At 59.9% G+C, this 23941-nt stretch overlaps 1 protein-coding gene across 1 annotated transcript in view; it reads left to right on the top strand.

The window, feature by feature from the left end:
- Positions 1-22709, top strand: part of LOC150020504 (interleukin-10 receptor subunit beta-like) — a 40295-nt gene extending 17586 nt beyond the window's left edge. The window contains exons 6-11 of the mRNA XM_090271423.1: positions 4647-4770; positions 7859-8016; positions 12447-12610; positions 15931-16078; positions 19448-19608; positions 22102-22709. Coding sequence (XP_090127549.1) covers positions 4647-4770; positions 7859-8016; positions 12447-12610; positions 15931-16078; positions 19448-19608; positions 22102-22278 — 932 coding nt within the window. The 3' untranslated portion in view covers positions 22279-22709. The remainder of the gene's footprint in view (positions 1-4646; positions 4771-7858; positions 8017-12446; positions 12611-15930; positions 16079-19447; positions 19609-22101) is intronic.
- The last annotated feature ends 1232 nt before the right edge of the window (positions 22710-23941 follow it).

Below are 23941 nucleotides of genomic sequence, written 5' to 3' on the forward strand. Positions count from 1 at the left end.
GCCTGCGGAGCGGAGCCGAGATGAGGAAGCTGCTTCCTAGAGCGGCCGCTCGTGAGGGTGACATGAGCGTGTGACCGGCAGCAGACACCCTGGAGCTGCTAGCTGTGCTCATGGCCACGCCCGCCCTTGGCACTGCGCGGGCCGTCCCGTTGCGTGTTGTGATGCCGGGAGATGAAGGGCAGACGCTCACCACTGACCGACTCTCTCTCTCCCCTCCTCCCTCCCTGTCTCTGAAAGCACTTCCAGAGCCGCACAGCCTGGGCGTTTCCTGAGCCGCCGCCCGTGGAAGCCGTGGCCCCGGTGGAGGTCATTCATGTCCACAGGAAGAAGAAAGTGTGGAATTACACCTACGGCGACGAAAGCGACAGTGACGGCGAGGCGGTGCCCTGGGCCCCCCCGGCGGGTTACACCATGCACGGGCTGGTCGGCGGGCCTCTGTGTCCGGAGTCCAGCCCCTCGGCCGCCCTGCAGGACGACAGCGACCCCGACGCCCGGGATGACGCGCTGCCGGAGCCCGAGGCCGAGTGCGCCCGTGTGACGGCGCCGGAGCCCCGGCCCCGGCCCCCCGAATACCCCAGCAGGGCCCCCGAGGGGCAGGGGGCTCCGCTGGCGGACCCCTTGCTCCAGGACGACGACAGCTCCAAGGGCCCTGCGGACAGGATTTTCTTCAACGTGAACTTGAACTCCGTGTCCGTGAGGGCCCTGGACGACAGCGACACGGAGGACCCCCCGGAGGCCTCTATTCAAGAAGAGACTGTTGACCCGGAAGAGCCTGACGAAACGGGGACAAGCCTTCTGGTGGCCAGTGGACAAGGCGCCCAGCTGTCCCTCCCCGGCCCCCCTGGGTGGGGCATGGGGCCTGAAGACACTCCTTCTGACAGAAGTGACACTTCCGAGTCGGACGCGGATGTTGGCGTTGGGGATGGTTATTTAATGAGATGAACCCCCAAACACTGAAGCAACCGACAGCTACCTCTCTCTCCCGTGCCCTGGACCCTCTCGCTGCTCCTGCAGTTGGCAGGTGTTCTCTGGGGGCACAGTGACGTCACCGTGCAATTCTCAGGATGGCGGAAGGGGCGGCGGGAAATCTAATGTCCTAGTGTCATTGTGTGCATTTTTTACATGTTCAAAGTGACAGGCTTTTGAAGGGAAAATGCTCGCCCAGTGGTCGTGCGTTGATAACACTTGTGCCTCCATTTCCCAAAGGAGCAAGGTTCCCTGGGGCTTTCAGGGGTGGCTGGCCCCGGGCCCGGGAAGCCATTAAACGGGCCGATGGTGGGCGTGGGAGCAGAGAGGAAGGCAGCAGTGTTCACAGCGGGGCTGGCGCTCGGTTGTGTCTCCCCAAGCTCTGGGCCAGGTGGAGAAAGAGGCGGGAGGGCAGGCCACCGGAGGGGACTCCCAGAAAGCAGAACATGTTCCCAGGTGCCGTGAGGATGGTCCAGCCAGTGTGACAGTGGGAGACTGTGATGATGGGGAACTGGGACCCTCCCCCACCCCCACCCGTGCCTCTGACACTGTTTCTGCACGTGCTGACATTGACTAATGCGTAGCTTGGAGACGAACAGCGTGTTTGTACAGGAATCCCAGGAACTCACTTCTAGAGACACACACCCTGACCTTCAGGCGTCCCCGGTCCGGGAGATTCGCTGACCTTCAGCCGTGGGTTTAGGGTGACATGGAGCCAGGGCGACGCACCTGGGCCATCACCTGCTGGATGGACGGTGCTCGCCTGCACGTGGAGGACTTTGCATCCCCCTCCCCTGGTCTCTGTCCTGTGCCCCTCCCCCTCCTCATACAACCTCTGCCTCCGCTGAGCAGGGGGAAGGGCTTTGAGATGTGAGTCCCCATCCTCCAGGTGGCCGGCACCTGGAAATAAACCCCTCTCCTTTACACCAGCACCTGCCTCTCGATCACTGGCTTTGGTGGTGGCGGGGCAGCCGGACCTGCCCCGAGATGTGGGCTCCTCCCAGAGGACATGTCCTGTCACCTACGCTCTGGGATCAGACACAGCCCTCCTTAGTCTGCAGGAGGAAGACAGACTCACACAGCATCAGCCAGGGGACAGAGGAAGCAAACATTTGCATGCAGGAGGGGATCTCCATGCCCTATTAAGATTTTTTAAAAAGCAAGTGAAATGACAAATGTAGACGTGCTTCCAGGTCCTCAGGAGAAGTAGGCCTCACGTTCCTAGAGGTCGTCTTGAAGAATTTAAAGGCGCTGTGTGTGCTGACCCCCAATCCCCTGCATGTGTGTCGGCCGGGGGGGGGGGGGGGGGTGTTCCAGAATATCGATAGCAAAAGCGCAGGCCTGGGCCCCTTCCTCCGAGTCCCTGCCACTGTGTGGCCGGCCCTGCGCCCTCGGCTTAGCGCCTCGGAGCCTGTTTCTTCACTCAGGAGAGGAGCAGGCTGGACGGAGGAGTCTCCAAGACGCTCTGGTGCTGGGAGAAATGTGGGCAATACATGGGACTAAAGACCCCAGGGAAGGCCCTGTGGCGAGGCCCCCAGGGTGAAGGAAGGGTACAGGACCCTCGCTGGGGCCCCTCGTCCCAGGAGCAGGGCGCTCATACCTTTTTCTGGATCCATTCAAAGGAGGGGAAACAAAAAGTACATGAGTCCCCGTTCAAGGATTTTGAGTCGGTCGTTTTCATAATCTCTCTAAGGTGACTCAGAGGGGAGGTCCGTGAGAGGGGAAGTGTTCGCATGATGAAATTCTGTAGGAAAGGGGCTCACCGTACACGTAGTCCACTTCTCTGCCCCCCAAATGCACGGCATTCCTTGAAAGATTGCCAGAGCGACCTCTGACGGCAGCGTGGGCGCGTGCGTGTTTTCACACGCCGGCTAAGGGCTGGAGGCTCGGGGCGGACTGCAGGGACACTTGCTGGTACAAGCGCGGGTGTTTGGGGAGCTGCTTCTGTGGAGAGCGGGGATCGGGGCGCGGATCGGGCAGCCCTCCTGGCTGCGCGGGACTGCGGGCCAGGCGCGCACGTGGAGTGTCCCAGCGCCGCGCACGGGCGTCCCCCGCCCCTGCTTCTCCCTCGGGGGTGGAGGGGGCCCAGCCGCCCCGCTGCGCAACTTAAAAAGGGGACATTCTCGGCAGTCCTGTGACAGACACGAAACATTGCCGCGTAAATGACTCGGGTCTTTGTCGTCTGTCCCTGGAACGGAAGGGGGTAAACTGGATTTGCTAATGGGGTGCTTTGAAGTCAGCTGATGTGCGGGGAGGGGACCCCGGGGACCTGCCGGTTCCCCGGAGGAAACGGGGAACCCAGCGCTGGCTGGTGCCGGCGACGACTCCGCCGCCACCGGCCAGGGGCCCCCCGGGTGCGCCCCCCGTGTGAGCTCGAGGGCTCCTTTCCCCGCCTGCGCTGCGGGACACTCACTGTCCGCGGTCGCCACTCACTCGGAGGCCGGAGCGACGTCCCCTTTCACCTGCGCGCGCCCGGCCCCGCCCGGGACGCAGGCCTCCAGCGCGGGGACGCGCGGGGGACGGAACGGGGCGGGGGCGAAGGTGGGGCGCCCGGGGCCCCGCCCCGCCGGTTCCCGGAAGCAGCCGTGGCGCTGGGCCAGTGGAGATGTCCCGGCACGAAGGGGACACCGGGGCGTGTGCCCGCTGCCCCCAGCGCCCTCGGGGCTCCTGCGCGGCCGTGGCGCGCAGCCTCCAGAGCTGGCTGGGCGGCTGCCTCCTGATGTCAGGTGAGGCCCTGCGATGAGAGGTCCGGGCCGCGCGGTCCTCGGGGCGCGGGCTCGACCTCCCCAGGCCTGGCCACCCGCGCGCCAGGGAGCCCGGGTCGGGGGGCGGCGGCGACGGGCAGCGATGGCCCCGAAGGCCATCCCTGAGCGGACCCGTGGGCACCCCGGAAGGAGCCTGTGTCCCACAGGCCGCCAGGGCCTCCCGCTCAGTGCTCGGCGCCGCAGCCTCTGAATTCTGACGCCCCAACTCCTGTTGTGTGCCCAGGGGAGCCTTTCCTGCCGCTGTGACAGGACAGGAAGCCTGTCCACCCCGGGACACTAGAACTGCAGGGGAGAATACCGTCTATTTTATCATGAATGGTGCCACCCGGGAGCACAGAAGCTCATGCTCAGAAGCCCCAGCTCCCCCGATGGCGAGTGAATGGCAGACCCCAGAGGATAAAGTCACAAGACACTGGGGGTTAGGGGTTCAGAGTCTGCGGGGAGCTGGCTGTTGGAGGTGAGGCGAGGGTGACAAGTCATCTTTTCAGGTCTTGGGACAGCTCTGCGGCCTGTCCTCTAGCCCACATCTGTCTACAGTGCCTCAGACCCCTTCATCCCGCTGCCCATGTCACCATTCACTGTCACCTCCGATGCCCCAGAGCTAAGGCGGCTAAAATGGGACTGCCCCCCGCTCTCCCATCCCGCCTCCGGTCAGCATCAGGTGCCCCAGCCAGGAATGCGGGTCAGGTTCTACTTCTCCACAGCAAAGGTGTGCGAGAGCCCAGAGGCGCACCTCTGGGGATGTGTCTGCATGCCGTCTGCCCACCCCGCACACCCTGGACACCTTCCCGCCCACCCACATGCCCACGTGAGGCCGCGGAGCCGTGGGGGAACCCGAGTCTTGGATGCGGTCGTTTTCTTGGGTGAAGCTCTTTGAGGAAAAAAGTTGCCAACTTTCTCCCTTTATTTTTGTAGCATTAGGAATGGTACCTCCTCCTGGAAACGTCAGAATGAACTCAGTGAATTTCAAGAACATTCTAGAATGGGAGTCTCCTGCTTTCCCCCAAGGGAATCTGACTTTCACAGCTCAGTACTTGAGGTGAGTCTGGGGTGTCCTTGGCAGGAAGGGGCCCGAGGATGCTGGCCTGGGCTGGGCCAGAGGCTGGGCCACAGGAGAAAATGTGACTGCTGTTGCCCTTGTGACCGGGACAGCCCACGGCGGCCTCCCTGCTGGCCTTCTTCTCCTTTCTGTCTGAGCAGCGCTTGTGAAACCTCCGTTCTCTGAAAGCAGATGAGTAAATGTCTTGTTACTTTGCCTTATGATGGCTCGTGGTTGGAAGGCCGCAGGGACAGTGGGAGAGAGAGACATTTTCCTGTACGGACGTGGCTGTCATCAGAGGCAGTGGCAGCCTCCTACAAAGCAGACAGTCGGTTTGTCGCCTGGGTGTTTTTTAAGAGAAACTTGTCACTGACACCATAGCAGGTACCAGAGGAGCGTTGCTGGAAGCCAGCCACACGCAGGTGGAGACCAACCAAGAAAACGGGGGGCCGAGTCCGAAGGGCCTCGCTACCACCCACCCTCCCACCGCGCGGAAGGCGGGCCCCCGCCGTGGGTGCAGGGAGTTTGCGCAGGGGTGCTCAGCACTTCCTGCCTGCGTCCTGAAGAGGAACCTAAGACGGCTTCTGCCCAGCAGAAGCTCTGTTCTCTGAACACATCAGAGACTGATGAAGGGAGGAAAGATGAATGTCAAAGGCACCTATCGCCGTGGTGCTCGGGCCTCCCGGCCCCTGCCCTGCCTCGGGGCGTCCCTCTGCTCCCGCCCTCCCTGAGCAGCCTGCCGCGGGCGCTGTGGGCCGGGCTGTAGGTGACACACCTCGGCCAGGTGCAGACAGCAGCAGGCCACCTGCTTCCAGTGTGACTGCCACACGAAGACACAGTTCCTTCAGTAGAGCAGGAAGAAATGTGGGTCCCAGAGCCCCTGAACCCCGCCCGCTCCTCACAGCGGGCCCAGGCCTGCTCAGTCCGAGGAGAAGTGGGGAGATGGGGGAGATGGTCCTCGCTTCAGTCCGAGCTCATGTCAGGCTAACAGAACCTCTCACAATGTCAAGTACAGGACCAAGCGCTTGCGCGCAGCCTGCATCCAGACTCACCCATTTGGGGCTGAACACATCCCCCTCCCACATCACGCCCTCGGCCCCTTACTAGTCCTCTGGTGTTTCCTAAGAGCAGGGACAGCCTTCTGCGGCCCCACAGCTATCCGTCCTCATCGCGGCCTCTCGGCCACTCTCCAGTCCCCACACCCCTTCCGGCCGCCTGCCCACGGGCCGAAGCGGCCTCGCTCCGGGGCTGGTTTTTCTGCAGCCGTGCGTTTCCCGCACCGGTTGCTTTTTATGATGTCCCCTCTGTCCTCTGCCCTCCGTTCCCGTGGCTCCAGAGACTTCGCCGTGGAAAGCTGACATCCTACCCCCAGTCCCTCCCCCGGGCTGTATCCTGGGTGTTCTGTTCCCTGCCCTTGTAGCCAAGTGTTGGTGTGGAGCCGAGATTTTCACAGGCTTTGCGGGAACCGAGAGGCAGGGCCACTACCAAAACACGTGCCGAGTGCGTCCTTGGGGAAGACATTGTTCCAGAAAACTCTGGTTAGTCTCCCGTGGCTCGGCCAAAGCTTTCTTTAGAATTTGGCCTGAGTGGTTGCCCGGCCCCGGCTCTCTTAGGTGTATGCCCGAGGAGGGGCACCTCCTCTTCCGTGTATATATTTATTTGTTTACCTATTTATTTATTTTAATCCTCACCCGAGGACATGCGTATTGATTTTAGAGGGGAAGGGAGGGAGAGAGAGAGGGAGAGAACCATTGATGTGAGAGAGAAACATTGACTGGTTGCCTCTCGTACACACCCCGACTGGGGAGCAAACCCTCAACCCAGGCCTGTGCCCTGACCGGGAATCGAACCTGCGACCTTTCGGTTTACAGGACGGCGCTCAGACCCACCGAGCCACCCTGGCCAGGGCTGTATTTGTGAATTTAATATGGAAACACCTAAAAAACATTAGATGTAAATATGGGGAATGGTCATCTTACCACCTTAATGGGGAGGAAAAAGCTTTGAAGGTGATGACGGACCCAGGAAAGGGCAGGCGGGCAGAGCAGCCTCGGAGATGCTCCGCGTCCCGCCCGGCGGATGCGTCGGTTCAGGTGACAGAGGCGGCTCCCTGGGAGAAAGCCCTGAGTGAGCCAGCCAGCCCCCCCCCCGCCCCCACGTCTCTCAGGAGCTTGTTCCAGGTGTCACTCCGGACGGGGCCAGGCGTGCGGGTGCCCGGACCACGGGCTCTCAGTCGGGCCAACCTGAGTGTGGTCGGACAGGCGTCTTAAGTCGTCACGCCTGTGCACACCTGTCACGTCGGTGAGACGGCATCGATGACACACACAGCGCCACGCCTGGCACCGAGCGCCCGACAAGTGTTTCTATCAGCGCCTCCTTGTCATTGCGGACACAGCCACACGGGTCGGGGCTCTGCGACAGGCAGCTGTGCAGAGGAGCCAGTCAGACAGGGTCCCCGCTCTTGGCAAGATCAGAGCCTGGCTCACCACACCTCTTGAGGCTGGGGGGCGGTCAAGTCACGCGCACCTGCTGGGTGTCCCCGACACCCCTTCCCTTCTGCCACTCCGCCCCCCTGCCACCTCCCTTCAGCAGCTGGTGTCAGGGCTGGGGACCTGAGGTCAACGAGTGCTCCCCGTTTTTCCAGAGTGACTGCAACAATAGTCACGTATGGGACGTTATTTGAAGTCCTTGAAGCCGACTTACGCCGGCTAAACTGGGTGTGTCAGCATCGCACAAACCGAGTGCCCCGGCCTCAGAAAGCCATGGAGCACGCTGTCTTCGTCCCGGCTGTTGTCCGCCTGCCCCCTTCCGAGGACAGGAAAGGCTGAGAATTTAGGTTGTGAGGACGGACACCTCTTCACATTTGCCCCAAGTTGTCTAGCCCTGGAATGGACTCTTTGCGAGCTATCTCAGGGATTAGAAGGTCCCGTGGAGCAGTTTGTAAAATGCTGGTAAGGGACGCGTTCTAGTCACGAAACGGGTGAGGAAGACTTTGCTTGGTTTTCCCCGGCCGCCCCCGGGGCAGCCGGGGCCGAGGTGCCAGAGCCAGGAGTGGCCCCTCTCATGGGCTCCTCGGCCCGTTTTGTAGTTACAGGGGATTCCAGGACGTGTGCCCCAGCACCGCCCTGACGGAGTGCGACTTCTCCAGCCTGTCCAAGTACGGCGACCACACGCTGCGAGTCCGGGCGGAGAGCGCAGACCAGCACTCGGACTGGGTGACCCTCACCTTCTCTCCCGTGGACGACAGTAAGTCGCTTTGTCTTCTGTGTCCTGGGGCGGTCACCCCCGTGCCCCAGGCTTTTCCCCGCTGGCTGGCCCATCAGCGAGAACTCCCTGAGTGCCCACGGAGGGGAGGCCGGGCTTGTCCCGGGGGCGGGTGCAGAGAATACGTCACCAACAGGGCTGTGGCCTTGAAGAAGGCCATGGGGGAGACAGGAAGGACAGGCACCCAGTCAATAAGGTGACTGAATGTAAACATGTGGCTTCCGTGCCTGGGGGCGGTGGGGAGCGTGAGTGGGGCCAGGGCTGCATGAGGAGATCTGGAACGATCCACGCACCGTCCTGGCCACTTACTTGCGGGGAGGCCTTCTGGGAAACGCGTTCTTCGGTGACTTCGTGGTGCAGACATCACAGATGCACTTCCGCAAACCTGGACGCGGGGCCTGCTGCACGCCCGGGCTGTGTGGTCCAGCCCGTGGCTCCCGGGCTGCCAGCCCGCGCCGTGTGGGACTCCCAGATACGGCAGGCGTTTGTAACACGCAGCGTTTGTAACACAGTAGCATTTGTAACACATAGCATTTATAACACGGCAGGTGTTTGTAACACGTAGTGTCTGTAACACGTAGCGTCTGTAACACGTAGAGTTTGTAACACATAGCGTTTGTCACACATAGCGTTTGTCACACGTAGCATTTGTAACACGCAGCGTTTGTAACACATAGCGTTTGTAACACGCAGCGTCTAACACGTAACGTCTGTAACACGGTAGCATCTGTAACACGGTGGCGTCTGTCACACGGTAGCGTCTGTAACACGTAGTGTCTGTAACACGGTAGCGTCTGTAACACACAGCATCCGTAACACGATAGCGTCTGTCACACGGTAGCATCTGTAACACGCAGCGTCTGTAACACAGAGCATCTGTAACACGGTAGTGTCTGTAACACGCAGCATCTATAACACGTAGCTTCTGTAACACGGTAGCGTCTGTAACACGGTGGCGTCTGTCACACGGTAGCATCTGTAACATGTAGCGTCTGTCACACGGTAGCGTCTGTAACATGTAGTGTCTGTAACACGGTAGCGTCTGTAACACGTAGCGTCTGTAACACGGTAGCGTCTGTAACACAGTAGCATCTGTAACATGCAGCATCTGTAACACGGTAGCGTCTGTAACACGCAGCGTCCGTAACACGGTAGCGTCTGTCACACGGTAGCATCTGTAACACGCAGCGTCTGTAAAACAGAGCATCTGTAACACGGTAGTGTCTGTAACATACAGCATCTATAACACGTAGCTTCTGTAACACGGTAGCGTCTGTAACACGGTGGCGTCTGTCACACGGCAGCGTCTGTAACACGTAGCGTCTGTAACACGGTAGCGTCTGTCACACGGTAGCATCTGTAACATGCAGCGTCTGTAACACGGTAGCGTCTGTCACACAGTAGCGTCTGTAACATGCAGCATCTATAACACGTAGCTTCTGTAACACGGTAGCGTCTGTAACACGGTGGCGTCTGTCACACGGTAGCATCTGTAACACGTAGCGTCTGTAACACGCAGCGTCTGTAACACGGTAGTGTCCGTCACACGGCAGCGTCTGTAGCACGCAGCGTCTGTAACACGGTAGCGTCTGTAACACGGTGGCGTCTCACATGGTAGCGTCTGTAACACGGTAGCGTCTGTAACACGCAGCGTCTGTAACACGGTAGCGTCTGTCACACGGTAGCGTCTGTAACACGCAGCGTCTGTAACGGTAGCGTCTGTCACACAGTAGCATCTGTAACACGCAGCGTTTGTGGATCTAAGCGTAGAGAGCGTACAGGAAAAAGCTCAGCACGAAAGACGCCGATGGCGCCCTTCCTGAGAGTTGCTGTGGGCGAGGAGAGGGGAAGGCCTGGAGCCTCACACACACGCCACACGGGGGCTACACTGGGACGTAAAGCCTGAGGTTAAATCCAGCCCAAGAGGAAAGGATGCCAGAGGCGGCAAGGTGTGTGAGCTGCCTCTGGCGTGGCGTGGTGTGGCGTGGCATGGCGTGGCATGGCGTGGCTACGGTTTCACCACAAACACGTTCTCTTTATAAGGAGGAAGAGTACACTCTAAAACAATGACAAAAGGTACAGCGTAATACATACATAATCCAGGAACACGATAGTTTATTATCGTCACCAAATGTTAGGCGCCCTGCCCAGGCCAGTGTGGCTCCGTTGGGTGGAGCAGGGCACATGCCTAGGCTGCAGGCTCAGACCCCAGTCAGGCATGTTGGAGAGGCGATGGATGTGGCTCTCTCTCTTCGATGTTTCCCTCCCTCTAGGCTCTCTCCCTCCCCTCCCCTTTCTAAAATCAGTAAATATGTTCTCCGTTGAGGATAAATAATAATAATGATAAAAACATTAGGTATTGTACACAGTGATGTGCCATGGGCTTTATGTTTATTCTACTGGAAGCGTGGGGCTTTTGTCACCCGGCATGACCACGGCCCGTCAGTAATGTGCCGCTCTGTGGCATTGCCATTCCGAGGGCCTCACCAGAAGGTGGGAGCGTTCAGCTGCATTATAATCTTAGGGGACCACCATTGCACACACGGTCTGTCCCTGACCCACACGCCATTACGCAGTACATGACTGTCGTACATTTTCTGGGAGGACGTCGGTTTGGAATTACGACTTAGAGAACTGTGGCACAGCCAGAGAACGAAGGTGTCCCAGGCAGGTGTGGAGACACAAGGGCCACGGCCAGCTTTTGCCCAGAGTGGAGGAGGAGGGGTGGACACAGCCCGCGGCAGGGGTGTCGGGTCAGGCTGGCTGGCTGGCCAGCATCAAAAAGAAATGTTCCTGAGTTAGATCTGGAGGGTCAGGGGGACCCACCTGGGGTCATGAGATGAGCATAACTAGGGCATCAGGCGTTGAAGAGGAATTAAACCACTAGGTAGCCGTGGCGAGAGGTTACAGGAACCTCATGAACAAAACACGGGCGCGGCCGTCCGAGGAGTCGGGAGAACCATCAGGAGCGCTGTCTCCGTGCGGCTCCCCGACTCCGGGCCCGGGGCGCCCACAGCTTCCCCCGCTCTCGGGCAGGAAGCAGCAAGGCTGTCCTTCTGCCCTTTCCCAGCTCCGGCCCAGGCTTGGGCAAAAAACTCTCACTTCTGGAGTCAGAAATGACCCAAGTTACATTATCTTTTCTAAAGGTACCTTGATTAAAACTAAGAAACAAAGTACCCAACGGTCACATCTCCAACACATGGGACAGGTTTCTCTGCTCCTGTAACTGACTTACCAGGCCCTGACTGGTTACAGATCCTCGTTTAGAGAATCTGGTTTCGGAAATACCCTTTAAAAACTGGTACTGAATAGATCAGCGCTTGCCCAGGGTCCCACGGGTCCGGGGTGACGGAGCAAGGATGCAGACGCAGGCTCCCGCAGCCCAGCTCCGAGCGGCACGTACCCTGTGCTGGACGTTTGCCTCTTGGGGTTCCTATGGTAGGAAATGCCGCAAGACGGCCTGGGGAGCCTCCTGAGAACACGTGCTGTGGGGAAATAGCTACCGGGTTTTTTACCTGGATTTTGGCTGCCGGCGGGTTGGAAGGGGGGTAGAAGGCTAGAAACAGGCCCGTTAACAGCCGCCTGAGAGGAACACAGAGGGTAACTGCAGCGGCCCGGCGGCCCAGCGCCATGCATGATGCATTCCGCAGTTAGTGCTGCACACCTACTGTGTGCCAGGCGCATTGTTAGTGCCGAAGCCACAGCAGAGAGCGAGACAAATTCCCTGCCCTGGTGGAGCTTACATTCTACTGGGGAAGACAGGTAGCAAACAGATAGGTGTGCCTTTTATGATAGGTCGTGACTGTGGCCCTCACGAGAATAAAGCAGGCGCCCGGGGAAGAAGTGACGGGAGCGGCTGTTTCCACTGGGTGGTCAGAGACAACCTCTCTGAGCAGGTGGCATCTGAGCGGAGACCCGAGCGAGGTCAAGGGCCAGCCACGTGAATATTTGGTAGAAGAACATTTGGGAGGGAACAGCTTCAGACTTTACTGGAAAAGGTATATGGTTCACGACGTATGTTAAACACTAAAAATAATGGAAATGCTCTCTGTAGCTTTGAACCCAGCAAAGGAACTGAAGAAAGTTCAACCTAATACAAAGAAAGAAGAGGGATAAGCAAAAAACAAAGAAACAAACACAAAAAACAGTCTTTACAGAAAACACAAAATAATGTACTAGGAATACTTTTAAATATATCAGAAATCGCAATCAACAGAGGGACCAAAATGACTACTAAAAGCAAAGGTTCTCAGGTTATTTTTTAAAGAAGCGAAGTCTGTCCTCCTTAACCCCGTCCACCAATGGCAGAGCAGCAGAGTTCTTCAGGGGACCAACTGCTCTGCAGTTACGAAAACTAGATGGGGGCTTTTTAAGGTGTGGCCTTTGACCGTCCCTTCTGCTCCCACCCCCAGCTGTGATCGGCCCCCCCGAACTGCAGGTGGAGGCCCTTGCGGATTCTCTGCACGTGCGCTTCGCGGCCCCCAGGGTGGAGAAGGAGCACGAGACCTGGACCATGAGGAGCTTGTACAAGTGGGTGTATGACGTGCGCTACTGGAAGAACGGCTCGGATGAGCGGGTGAGCACAGCGCGGCGCCCGCGTTTCAGACGGAGGCCCCCCGTTCTCCGCTCGGGGCCGGTCCGCGGCTGTGACAGTGGAGGGAGGAGGCTGGGAGGCCGCGGAGTCAGGGTCCTGCAAGGTGGTGGCACCTGAAGGCCCAGGGGACCTAGGGCCTGGTGCTCCCGCCAGAAGTTCCCAGCCTGAAGGTCGATCAGGGCGCCTGACTTGCGCTTCCCAGGCCCCGCGGGGCTGCGTACAGCAGACTTCCGGGCACTGGTTGCGCCAGAGCAGGTCTGCCGTTCCCCGAAGGGAAGCTGCGTGGTCGGGCAGCGCTGACTCGGCGCGTGGCTGGGTGAGCTGGGAGCCGGCGGGTGCTGAGGGGAACGGCCACACCTCCCGGGCAGCAGCCCTGGGCCCCACACACGCCCCAGGAGGGCCAGGTCCATGGCCAGGCAGCCCCGCCCCAGGTGCTGGATGGGCAGTGCCCCATCTTACCTGTGGGAGTCGCTTTCCCCCACTGCCGTCCTCCTTTTCAGGGGACAGCTCCTTTAAACACACGGGCTGGGAGTGGACAGACCTGCCAGCGTGTTGCCCCGGCCCCAGGGCCACGTACTTGACCTCAGCTGCCTCCTGTCCGCAACGTGGGCTGATGGCCCTCTTCACTAGTGAAGTGGGCGGGCAGCCTGCTCCATAGGCTTGCTGGGAAATGCGATGACTTAGTGAAAAACAAAACGTGCCCCATTGCCTAATGTGTACAGTCAGAGGGCGAAGTCCCCTCTCCTTCCTCATGCGAACGTGTGACGGCTGTTTCCATTCATCCTGGGACAAGTTTTATTCTTCTCCTTAGCGCCTCTGAGCTGAATGTCATCTGTGGCCCTGAGCTCACTTACGTCTCTGTTATCTCCTCTACATTCATGTTGATTTTATCACTTAATTCTCCAGCATTTGGGAGCCAAGGGTCACCCACATGTATTGTCTTAGGAACGACGTAGTTAAATCTCTATGGACATACTGCACAGCCCCCACAAAAACCTCAGGTTCCCGTAGTCCCCCAGAAAATGCCCCATTACGTGATGCGAGTATCTGCCTCCTTCACAGGATAGACGGCGTGGCCCGTAGTTCAGACCCAGGAAAGGTGGGTCTAGGGCACAGTACAGAATAACACGTTTTACGGCCCCACATCAACACGTGCGGGTGTCTCTGCTGAGCTCCCACGTGCGGGGTGTGCCCTGCGGTGCGCTCCGAGTAAGGACTGCAGTCCCCAGTCCCCGTGCTGAGGGCCCCCAGGGTGTCTTCAGCTTCTCTTCTTCCACACACCCCCAGGACAGGCACCTGGATACACGTCGGTCCTGTCACTGAGCCTTTGGGGTGCTGTGCTCTGTGCCGGAAGGCCGCCTGCCCCCCGGTCCCTCCCTCAGGGTGCCTGCAACGTCACCATGACCGGTTTCTATGGGCTGTCGACGGAAGATGTGGGTCCCGCATCCCAGATTCCTGTGTTGGAACACAGTCCCCGATAGGATGGTCCTAGGAGGTGGGCCTTTGGCAAGGGCTGGGGGTGGGGGGCGGTCAGGTCATGAAGGCAGAGCCCCCTGCTTGGGGTTCCTCCCTTTATAAAAGAGACCCCAGAGCGCGCCTCACAGAGGGCCCAGCAAGGAAGTGCAGCTGTGAGGCAGGAGGCAGAACCCGGAGGAGTGCTTGCTGCTCGCAGGCCGCCCAGGCCGTGGGCTCTGCTGTGGCCGCCGGCGGGGACGAGGACGGTGTGGCTCTCCCTGAGGATGAATGTCCCCGCTTCCCGGGGCTGCCTGCCAGAGGAGGTCCTTAAACTAACGGCGGAAGCGGCTCCCGGAGACGCTGTTGCTTCCCGATGGGAGAAAGCGAGGAGCTCAGGCCAGGAGCTGCCCGGGAGGGAAGGCAGGACGGAAAGGGCCGTGAAGGCACCCACGCGGCCTCTGCCCTGCCGGCACCTCCGGGCACCTCTGCAGCTGGTCTGGGAAAAGAGGGCGCTGGGAGGCGTGAGCCGTTTGGATTTCTAGACGTGAAAGCCAGGAGTTTGGGGAGTTCTTTTTGTTTTTAGTTATTAGAAGTCACACCACACCCTTCATGTACCCGGTTGGTATAATGCAGTTCTTGCCCTCGGTGACTGTCGCTTCTCCTGCAATAAAGGGGTATCGATAACAGGTCGACAGACCCAGTCCCACAGAAAAAGAACCAATTGCTAAAGTAAGAAAAAGTCTGTGTTCACTTTCTGTGGAACTTCCTATTCCTACAACAGATTTTACATAGGACTCTTCCACAAGGAAATTACAACCATGTGGAAATACAAGGGGTATGTACTCCTAATTCCCTTTATTTTGCTGGAAACGTTTGGATTCTCAAATTCAGGACTATATCATCAATCATGATATCTTATATTCAGATTAACCAGGAAGATCAGGGATGCCCCTCCCCCACCTCCCATCCCCCGCCCCCAGCAGGTGTGGTGTGTGCCTGCCCTCCAGGTGAGCTGGGCGGCTGAGGAGGGCTGCCAGGCGCCCAGATGGAGAAGAGAGTCAGAGGAGACCCCAGCAGCCTGGGTCAGAAACAGCCCTTGGCTTAGAAAGAAAACCACACCAAGTGTTACTGTAGGTGGCAGGTGTGTGAGTCAGCCTGGGCCTTTGGAACAAAATGTCACAAATTGCGCAACTGAAAGACAGAATGTCGCCTCAAGGTTCTGGAGGCCGGGCCACCGAGATCAGCGTGTGGGCAGGGCTGGGCCCTGAGGCGGGGAGGGAGCCTCTGTCCGGGGCCTCCTGCCGGGCCCCGGGCTGCTGGCGACCTTTGGCTCCTTGGCCTGTGGGAGCATCGCCCTGACCTCTGCCCTCTGCCCTCGTCTTCACCTGGTGTCTCCCTGTGTGAGCGTCTGCATCCAAGTTCTTTTTCTAAGGACACAGTCACGTTGGCTTAGGTGCCCACCCTAAAGATGTCATTTTAACCTGACTATCTCTGTAACGACCCTCTCTCTGTTCAATAGGTCACGCTCTAAGGTACAAGGGGTTAGGACCTGAACTTGCGGGGTGGGGGAGGGTGGGATTCTGCAAAGTGGTTTCTCTTTATAAAAGGAAGTGGATGGTCTGCATGTCCTTCAGGTTAGAGAGTGGGAGGCGGGAGCTGTTTGTGAGGGCCACAGCCAGTCCCCGCCCGCCCCTTAGGCTGGGGCCCCTGAAACAGCCTGGGAGGTGGGGTGGGCCCTTCGCCTCCCTATTCTGGGCCTGAAGTAAAGGGTATAACTGGGAAGTGTGCGGAGGAACTGATGATGTCCCTTCACAGCGGAGGCACTTTCTGATTTTTGTCTTTGCTAGTACCCACTTACTTCCCAGTATGACTTTGAGGTTCTCCGAAATCTGGAGCCGTGGACGACGTACTGTGTTCAGGTCCGAGGGTTTCTTCCCGATCGGAACAAAACCGGGGAATGGAGCAGACCCGTCTGCAAGAAAACGCTCGGTGCCGGTGAGTCCCGAGCTGCGCGGTCTGCAGCTCCCCTCTGAGAACTTTAAACAGCTCCACGGGCCCTGCCGCCTGCGAGGGTTGGAAGGCTCCCCCTGTCCAGCTGAGACCCCCCAGTCCCTGGCTGATGGGCCTCATGCTGGGCAGGAGACACCCCGCTGAGAGGCAGCACATTCCCTCTTAGACAGAAGGGATGGATCGACAGACGCCTTCCGCCGGAGCGCTGAGGTCGGCCTCCGTGTGCCCACCTGCTCTCTGCTCAGGCTCCCTGAACCAGGCTCATCTGCCCCTCAAGCCCCCCAGCACAGGCTGCCGCTCCCCAATTCCTACAAACACATGACGGGAAGGGGAGCGTTCCAAAACCCTGTTCTGAGCAGGCCATGGTGCTTGGAAGATGTTTGTTTGTTGGAGGCCATGGTAAAATGTGGTGCCGGGACCCCAGCACCGTGAGCAGCAGGGTGCCACACCCACTCTGCCCTAAGAAAAGCGGGGGGTCAGGGGAGCCGATGACCTGGCCGCTGAGCTTATTTACATGCAGACCCAGGACGGCTGCAGCTAAGGTCGGGTGTCTGCCCACAAACAGGCCTTTACTGTGTAAAGACCTTGCCGGAGGCTCAGCTGGCTGAGGCCGCTGGAGAATGAAGGGGCAGGTCCCCTCCTGGCCGTTCTCCTTTGCTGAGGCCCTTCCTCCGGGGAGCGACGCCCTGAGCTGGGGCGATAGGAGCACCAGGAAAGCAACAGACAGTCCCCTCCAGAGAGGGACCCTGCGCCTCCCCTTTTCGTCGCCCCGGCCACGGTGCAGAGCGGAGAAAACGGTGATGCTGGGTGCACCCCGATTCATCCTCTCGGCTTATGGAGCCCTTCCCGAACGCTGGTCTCTGTCACCGAGCTTACTTCTCACCCGCCTCCTGATTGGCTGGGGGCTCTTTGACTGGCGCTTGCTGCTCACGCCCCTCTGAGCCGGCTGGGCTGCTCCATCAGCTGCTCCATTGGATTGTCCCCAGTGTCATTATGAAAGGCTTTGGCAAGTATCAGCCGAGATCGACACCCTGTGTCACGGGCAGTTTGCCCACCTGGGTTCTGTGTTTTGAGATATTTCTCAAGAGCCCCTTGGTCAGGCGCGCTGGGCCAGGATGGTATTTGCTCCTGAGATAAGCTGCCCCGCAGAGCAGAATTGTTAGCATAGTCGATCCTTTCAACACCTTTTTGGAGGATTAGCAAAACCAGCCCATAATATGCAAACAAGAAGAGGAAGCCACTTGGAGCAAATTCTTTTTATTTTTTTTTTAAGTGTGTTTTGCTGTTGTCATTGTTTAAGGTTTTATTTATTTATCTTTAGAGAGAGGGGAAGGGAGGGAAAAAAGAGAGGGAGAGAAACATCCATGTGTGGTTGCCTCTCACACGCCCCCAACTGGGGACCTGACGTGCAACCTAATCACGTGCCCTGACTGGGAATCGAACCGGTGACCTTTCAGTTCACAGGCCGGCGCTCAGTCCACTGAGCCACAGGAGCCAGGGCTTGGCCCTCGTTTCTTTTTGGTGCCCTGATGTTATTATTTTCAATTATCATCCTTATCTCCTTTAAGGGTATGTAAGTGACCACTTAATTATCCCTTCTGGAATGTTTGTATTTTTTTCTAGAGATCAGCTTATGGGCCTGTAGGTCCCTGAATCTTTTTGTTTGTTTGTTTGTTTGTTTGTTTCCTCTTCTTTTGCGAGCACACAAACGATTTGCCTGAACCCAGGAATCTTGCACCTGGTGACCCACAGCGTGGTCAGAGCGCCCTGCTGTCACCGGAGCCGGTTTCTAGGGACTACAAAGCCTCATGGGAAGGGAAAAGTCTTGCTGTCCCTCTAGGGTGGGGGAGTGAGGCAGAGGTGCCGCACTCACCCTGGGCTCGGTGGGAAGTCGCTCCGCCCAGCAGAGGCTTCGTGGCCACGGCGGAACAAACTTACCCAGGACATTTTATTATGTCCGATGAAATAACTTTTACCCAGGACATTTCATTATGTCTGAGGGAAGGAAGGTGGCTGCCTCTCTAGTGGAGAACAGCGATTAGACCTTCTCCCCTCACGCCTTTTATTGAGGAGGATACACATGAGAGATACAAGGTCAAGACTCACGAGTCATCAGTAGTTCGGAGGCGTTAGGGTTACAGCTGACAGGAACAGATCACATGTACGAGTACAGGGGCCAAAGTGACCCGTCTGTGTCAGTCAGGGTCTGTCAAACCTCTTGGCGCCACATGGCATTAGGTGAAGGTTTCGTACGTTCCTAAGACTGTCCGTGTTATACTACAGATAGAGAAAGCAGAGCAAGATCTAAAGCGTAATAAGCATTCTTTAAATCCGTTCCCATGGAAACCCTTAAAGACAGGCGCGACCAGAATGCTGGCGTGCTCAGGCCGGGGCTACAGTTCCCTAAACCACGAGGAGCGGTTCCCCACGGAGGAGCCTCTGGTCGCCTTCCTTTGTCCCGCGGCAGAACCAGGGGAGCCAGCACCTCGGTGACCGGGCGGCCCCTGGACAGATACTGTCAGAGGCAAGGCCGGACGTTCATTAAAGCGGTAGAAACGGATCTGTCCAGTGAGCCTTTCGGGCGGGGCATCGCTGACGGGCATCTGGAAGGAAGAAGGAGGGAGCGGGAGGGACGGATCGTAACAGGCGGTGGTGACAGGGCAGTTCGGTGTCAGAGCAGGGAGGCCATCTGTAACGCTGACACGTTCATCCTGTCAGGCTGCTGCCCTCCCACGGGGACAGGGGTGGGGACAGGCCCTGGGATGATGACACTGTCAAGGGCTGGCTCTCGGTCCCCAAGCAAGACACTCCTGGGTGTGGGAGGCACCCACCCTCGAAAGGGGCAGAGGACGGAGTCCCAGCTTTTTATAGTAAACGCGTCCAGAAAGGAAGACCAGGTGTTGGCAGGACAAATGGGGCGTGCCTTCAGCGGCCTTGACTTTGCCCAGATGGGCACTGCAGGGGTGCTGGACGGCCCCACAGGGCGGCCTCCAGCCACCGGAAGCCAGCAGGGGTGTGGGTGGCGGCCCTGGCCAGGGCGCTCGGAGTGGCAGACACGGCGCTGCGCTGCGGGTGCGGGGAGACGCTGTGGCCCAGGGGAAGTGGCATGTCCCAGCGGGGGCCGTGGTCAGAGCTCCTGCTTACTCTCCCCGGTGTGTGTCAGGCATCGAGCCAGAACCCAGGCCGGGAAGGAGATTGGAAGGGGGAGGCTTGTCCAAAATGCTGGGTCCTCCCACGCCTGTCGGGGTGAGCGGTGGGCCCTTTTCTCAGGGGCTGCCATGCCCGGGGTGGGGAGAACAGTGCTGAGGTCGCCACCTGGTCGCCAGGGAGGTGACACGCGTGTCCTCCCTGCAGAGACAGCCCCCTCCTGGGTCGTGGTGGCCGCTGTGCTGGTGGCGGCGGTGTGCGCAGCCTGCCTGCTGCTCCTGGGCTTCTCCGCCCTGCTGTGGTACCTCTACAAGCAGGCAAAGTACACCTTCGCCCCCGGGAACATGCTCCCACAGCACCTGAAGGAGGTAGGTACCCGGGAGCCAGGCGTGGGGGGCAGCCGCGACCGCGTGGCGTTGTCCCTCCCAGTGAGGGCTGCCTCGGTCAGGCCAGCGTGTTCTGGAGAAAGACGCGCGTCTGCATCTGCGTGCCGGGCCGCTCCCCGGGGCTGTGCTCGCCGGCCCGAGGGGAGGGGCAGAGGTGCGTCCCCCCAGCCTGACCCCGTGCCCTTTCCCTCTCCCCCACCTCAAGCTCCAGGTCGTGAGGAGCTGGGGTGACAGTGGCTCTGGGACAGGAAGACAGCGCCCAGAGAGGGGAACGTGAGACAGACCGCAGGGCGCAGGTGAGAGCAGGGACAGGTGTGTTTTCAGCTCAGGGACACCTGAGAGGGACAGAAATGGCGGGACGTGTCTCCCGGGCATCAGGACAGCTGTTCTCAGAGGTTTAGGAAGAAGAGAGGGTGTGTCTGGGCAGAGACTGGACGACTTCAAGGCCCTGAGAAGTGATGTTCCGGACAAACGCGGGCAGTTCAGGGCGACCGCAGGCCAGGCCCAGCCCATGAGGCCCACCTTCGCTCTCGTACCCCAGGACACAGCGCAGACGGACATGTGCATTCGGGGGGCTTAGTGGGGACCACCCTGAGAATAGCACCTCTACGGGTGGAGGAGAGCGGGGTGGTGGGGGCAGCGGTGAGCTGGAGAGCAGTCCCAGCAGAGGCCCCGCCAGTGCCGGGGCTTTGGAGCTGGGGTGGCTCTTTGGAGGCGTACCAAGCTGAGGCCGGAGGCCCTGGGGGCCACACTCCGCGGGGGCTGGGTGCAGGCCTCGCCCACCCAGGAAGGGCTACAAGCAAGGGGACCTCTGGGCGAGGCACCAGCTCCCAGCACCTGGGCGGGGGGTGAGTGCCTCCCTCCTGAGGGAGGTCGGGGCACCTCTCTGTCCACCAGAGGGTCCCTGGTACCACAAGGTCCCTGGCGCAGCCCCCCAGCTTCAGCCTTTTCCCGGGAGGTTACAGGGGGGAGGCCAGCAGTTCAAGCTCACGCCACGGCCACCGGTCCCAGGAGCCCGGGTCACACCCCTGGTCTCGCGGGGCCGCTGTCCCCTTCCACAGACCCCTTGCCCAAACCCAGACGCCACCCTGCCGGTTCTTCCTTCTCAGCCGTGGTCCTTCGCCGTGGAGAGGAAGACTGGCAGGGCCTGCTCCACGGGACGCCTAACGCTCCACTGCGTGGCCAGTCCCCGCCCTCTGAAGTGTGTGCGTCCCACCAGGGCCTTGTCACTTCCTGCTTCTCTGTCCTGTTACGTTGGGACATGAGGCTGGTGTCAGGCCCTGTCCCCACGCTGGCAGGGCAGCCGCCACCGGCCGCCGGGGAGGACTCGCACCCCAGCCGAGATGCTGCTGCCCAGGGCGGGCGGGCCCTGGAGCCGACGGCGCTGGGAGCCCCTCAGGTCCCATGTTTGTGGGAGCAGGGAATGAGCACCCGTACCGTGAGGGGGATCAGCGACACATGACCCCAGGTACGGGTGTCAGAGCAGCTGGAACCTTCTAGTAAGAATGCCAGCGAGGCTGTGGCCCTGCAGTGAGCCAGGAGGTTCTAACGGGGAGAGGTGAGAACCCGCATTTGCAGCAGAAAAGACAAACAGGAGCGGCCCTTTCCTGTGGGCAGCGGTGCGTTGTGCCTGCAGACCCAGGAGAAGGAGAGCTGTCCCCGTTTCTGCTTCTGCCTTCGCCACCGGGGAGACTGGTCAGGCAGGAGAGGGGGCCTGGGCGCATCCCTGCTGCCGCCGTATGATGGGCAGGCAGTCCGTGATCACTTAGAAAACTAGGGGCAAATCTGTTCCTGTTTTCTAAGTGAGGTCAAAGCGCGTAACGTACACGTCACCATAGCGACCATCTTCACGGCACAGCCCAGGGGCACAGCTGCATTCACACTGTCGCACCGCTGTCAGCACCACGCATTTCCAGAACGTTCTCATCTTCCCAAGCTGCACCTCTGACCGCAATAGACACTCACTCCTCGCCGCCCCCGCCCAGTCCCTGGCGATTGCCTCTCTCTGCTTTCTGTCCCCATGAAGGGGACGGCTCTGGGGCTCACTGTCTGTCCTTGATGGCTGGCTAATTTCACTCAGCGGAACTTCCGTCCGCGTGACAGCAGCTGCCAGAACGTCCTTCCTTGTTAAGGCTGAGTGAGAGCCCACTGTGTGCACAGAGCACTCCCGTGGGTCAGTCCCTCCACGGACGGGGCCGCGTGTGGTTTTCAGCGGCCTGTGGGGACGGACGTGGCGTGAGCACAGGTGTGCACGTACCTCTGGGAGAACCAGCCTTCAGGTCTTCTGGGTGGCCCCCCGGGAATGGAATTGCTGGGTCCTGTGGTCACTCCATTTTTTATTCTTTGAGGATCTCATACAGTTCTTGTCGCATTTTTAAAGCAGCGTTTTCCAGCCAGGAGTTCCGTGCAAAACCTCTGTAGGCCCAGGACAGGAATTGGGGAGATTTATCTATTCATTCTCCTCTTTCCCCGTAGTTCCTGACGCAGCCTCATCACGACAAGCTCCTGGTTGCCTCCTTCCCGCTCTCGGAGGAGAAGGAAGCGTTTGACAAGCTGAGTATCGTCGCGGAGGTCCCTGCACGCGGCCGGCAGGACCCTGGGGACGACTGCAGCCTCAGGCCGCCGTCGGGGCAGGCCCTGCCCACCCGCTAGTCTCTGAGGAGGGGGACACCCCGCTTCTCACGGCCGCCTCCGAGGGCGATCAGAGCGACCGAGGGCCGCGGCGCCAAGCCAGCCCCAGCCCGAACTGTCGGGCGCCAGGACCACGCCGTCCGGCCGGAGGACGCCATCCCGGGAACCAGCTCCGTGATGAAGGCCTCGAAGACCGAAACATAGCTGCCCCGGAGGCTGTCGGTTTCGGCCTCGCAGGCTTGTCACCGGAAGGAACGAGGTTTGGTTGTGAGACAGAAACACGCTCCCAATGAGGAGGAAACATGCTGTCAAGTCCGGCGGGATGGCCGCCAGGCACCCCAAGCAGCGGTGCTGGGCAGGGCCGGCTACGCGTTCTCAGGGCTTTTCTCTCCCACCCGCTGGCGCCCGTGCGGCGCTGGGGCTCTGACATTAAAGTGTCTTCTCTCTCCGGACACGCGTGCTGCTGCGCCTGCTGAGCATTCGCCCGCGGTGTCCTCAGCCCCGGCCGCCGTCAGCCGGGAGCCCAGGCAGGGGCCACGGCCCGCGGGCACCGGGCAGCTCCGCGTGGGGGAAGGTCAGGGAACAGAAGGGCCTGGGCTTTGAACTCCACTGCAGACCGTTACCAGCCTGTGACCTCTCGGTTCCTCCCCGGGACAGACAGACAGACGTGGGGACAGAAAGACCCAAGGGTTAGCATCTCCATTAAAGTGCCCACCCCAGTCCCCGCACGTGGCCCTCGCTCCCTAAGGCCACGCTTTCCTCAAACCTGATCTCACGGGCGTGACCTGAACTCCCGAATGTAACCAACGTCCCTGTCCCCCCGCCAGGTGGCTCAGAGGCCCCCAAACAGCAAAAACACTTTTTGACATAACTTGACATTTTTTAAATGAAGCCTCATGGGGGGAAGATCAGAAGTTGGTGCACCTTCTGTGCGTTCATTTCACAGTTCAGTATTTTTAATTATTTTCAATAACACTGAGGGCGTGGCCACTACATTTCTGGTTCCCGTGTCCCTCCCCCTGGCTGGGGCCGGTCCGCAGGCCGGGGAGCAGTGGGTCCTGTCCCTCCCCCAGCCCCTCCTCCCTGTGAGTGACGGGGCGCGCTGGCAGAAGCAGAGATGGCCCGTCCGCCGCCCTGCGCCCGCCGCGGACCTCGGCATTCCCTGTGCTCACCTCGTGCCCACGCCCCCTTCCTGTCCGAGGAGGGTCCCCCTTGGCCGTGTGACCTCCCCCCTCACGGCCCCACACCCTCTGCGGAGCTGTAGGCACAGAGCCCGGGCTCCCGCCCAGCGTTGGGTTAGAGGCTGCAGAGACGGCAATGCAGACGGAGGTTCCCGCAGAAGCGTCTGTAGCCGGGGGGCCAGCGCCCGCGGCTGCAAGGCCCCCTCCCGCCCTCCCAGGGAGGCTGAGCTCCGCACGTCACGCTGAGAAACTCCCGCACTTGCATCAGCCTGCCGGTTTCCAGAGTTTGCAGCTAAAACCCTGAGCAGGCCTGCGAGCACCGGGAGCAGGACAGGAACGGCACGTCTGTGTGGTGTCCGGGCTGGGGAGCCGACCGAGCGCCTTCCGTCCGGGGCCCAGGTGAAGCCTGAGGCCGGCTGGCTGGAGGCTGGGGGCGAACAGCCAGAACGGGAGACACCGGAGGGATGGACGTGGGTACTGGGGGCTGGGAGCTGACCGCCGAG

This window comes from Furipterus horrens, unplaced genomic scaffold (genome assembly GCF_987537825.1).
Source record: "Furipterus horrens unplaced genomic scaffold, mFurHor1.1.pri manual_scaffold_1, whole genome shotgun sequence".
In the NCBI taxonomy this organism is placed as follows: domain Eukaryota; kingdom Metazoa; phylum Chordata; class Mammalia; order Chiroptera; family Furipteridae; genus Furipterus; species Furipterus horrens.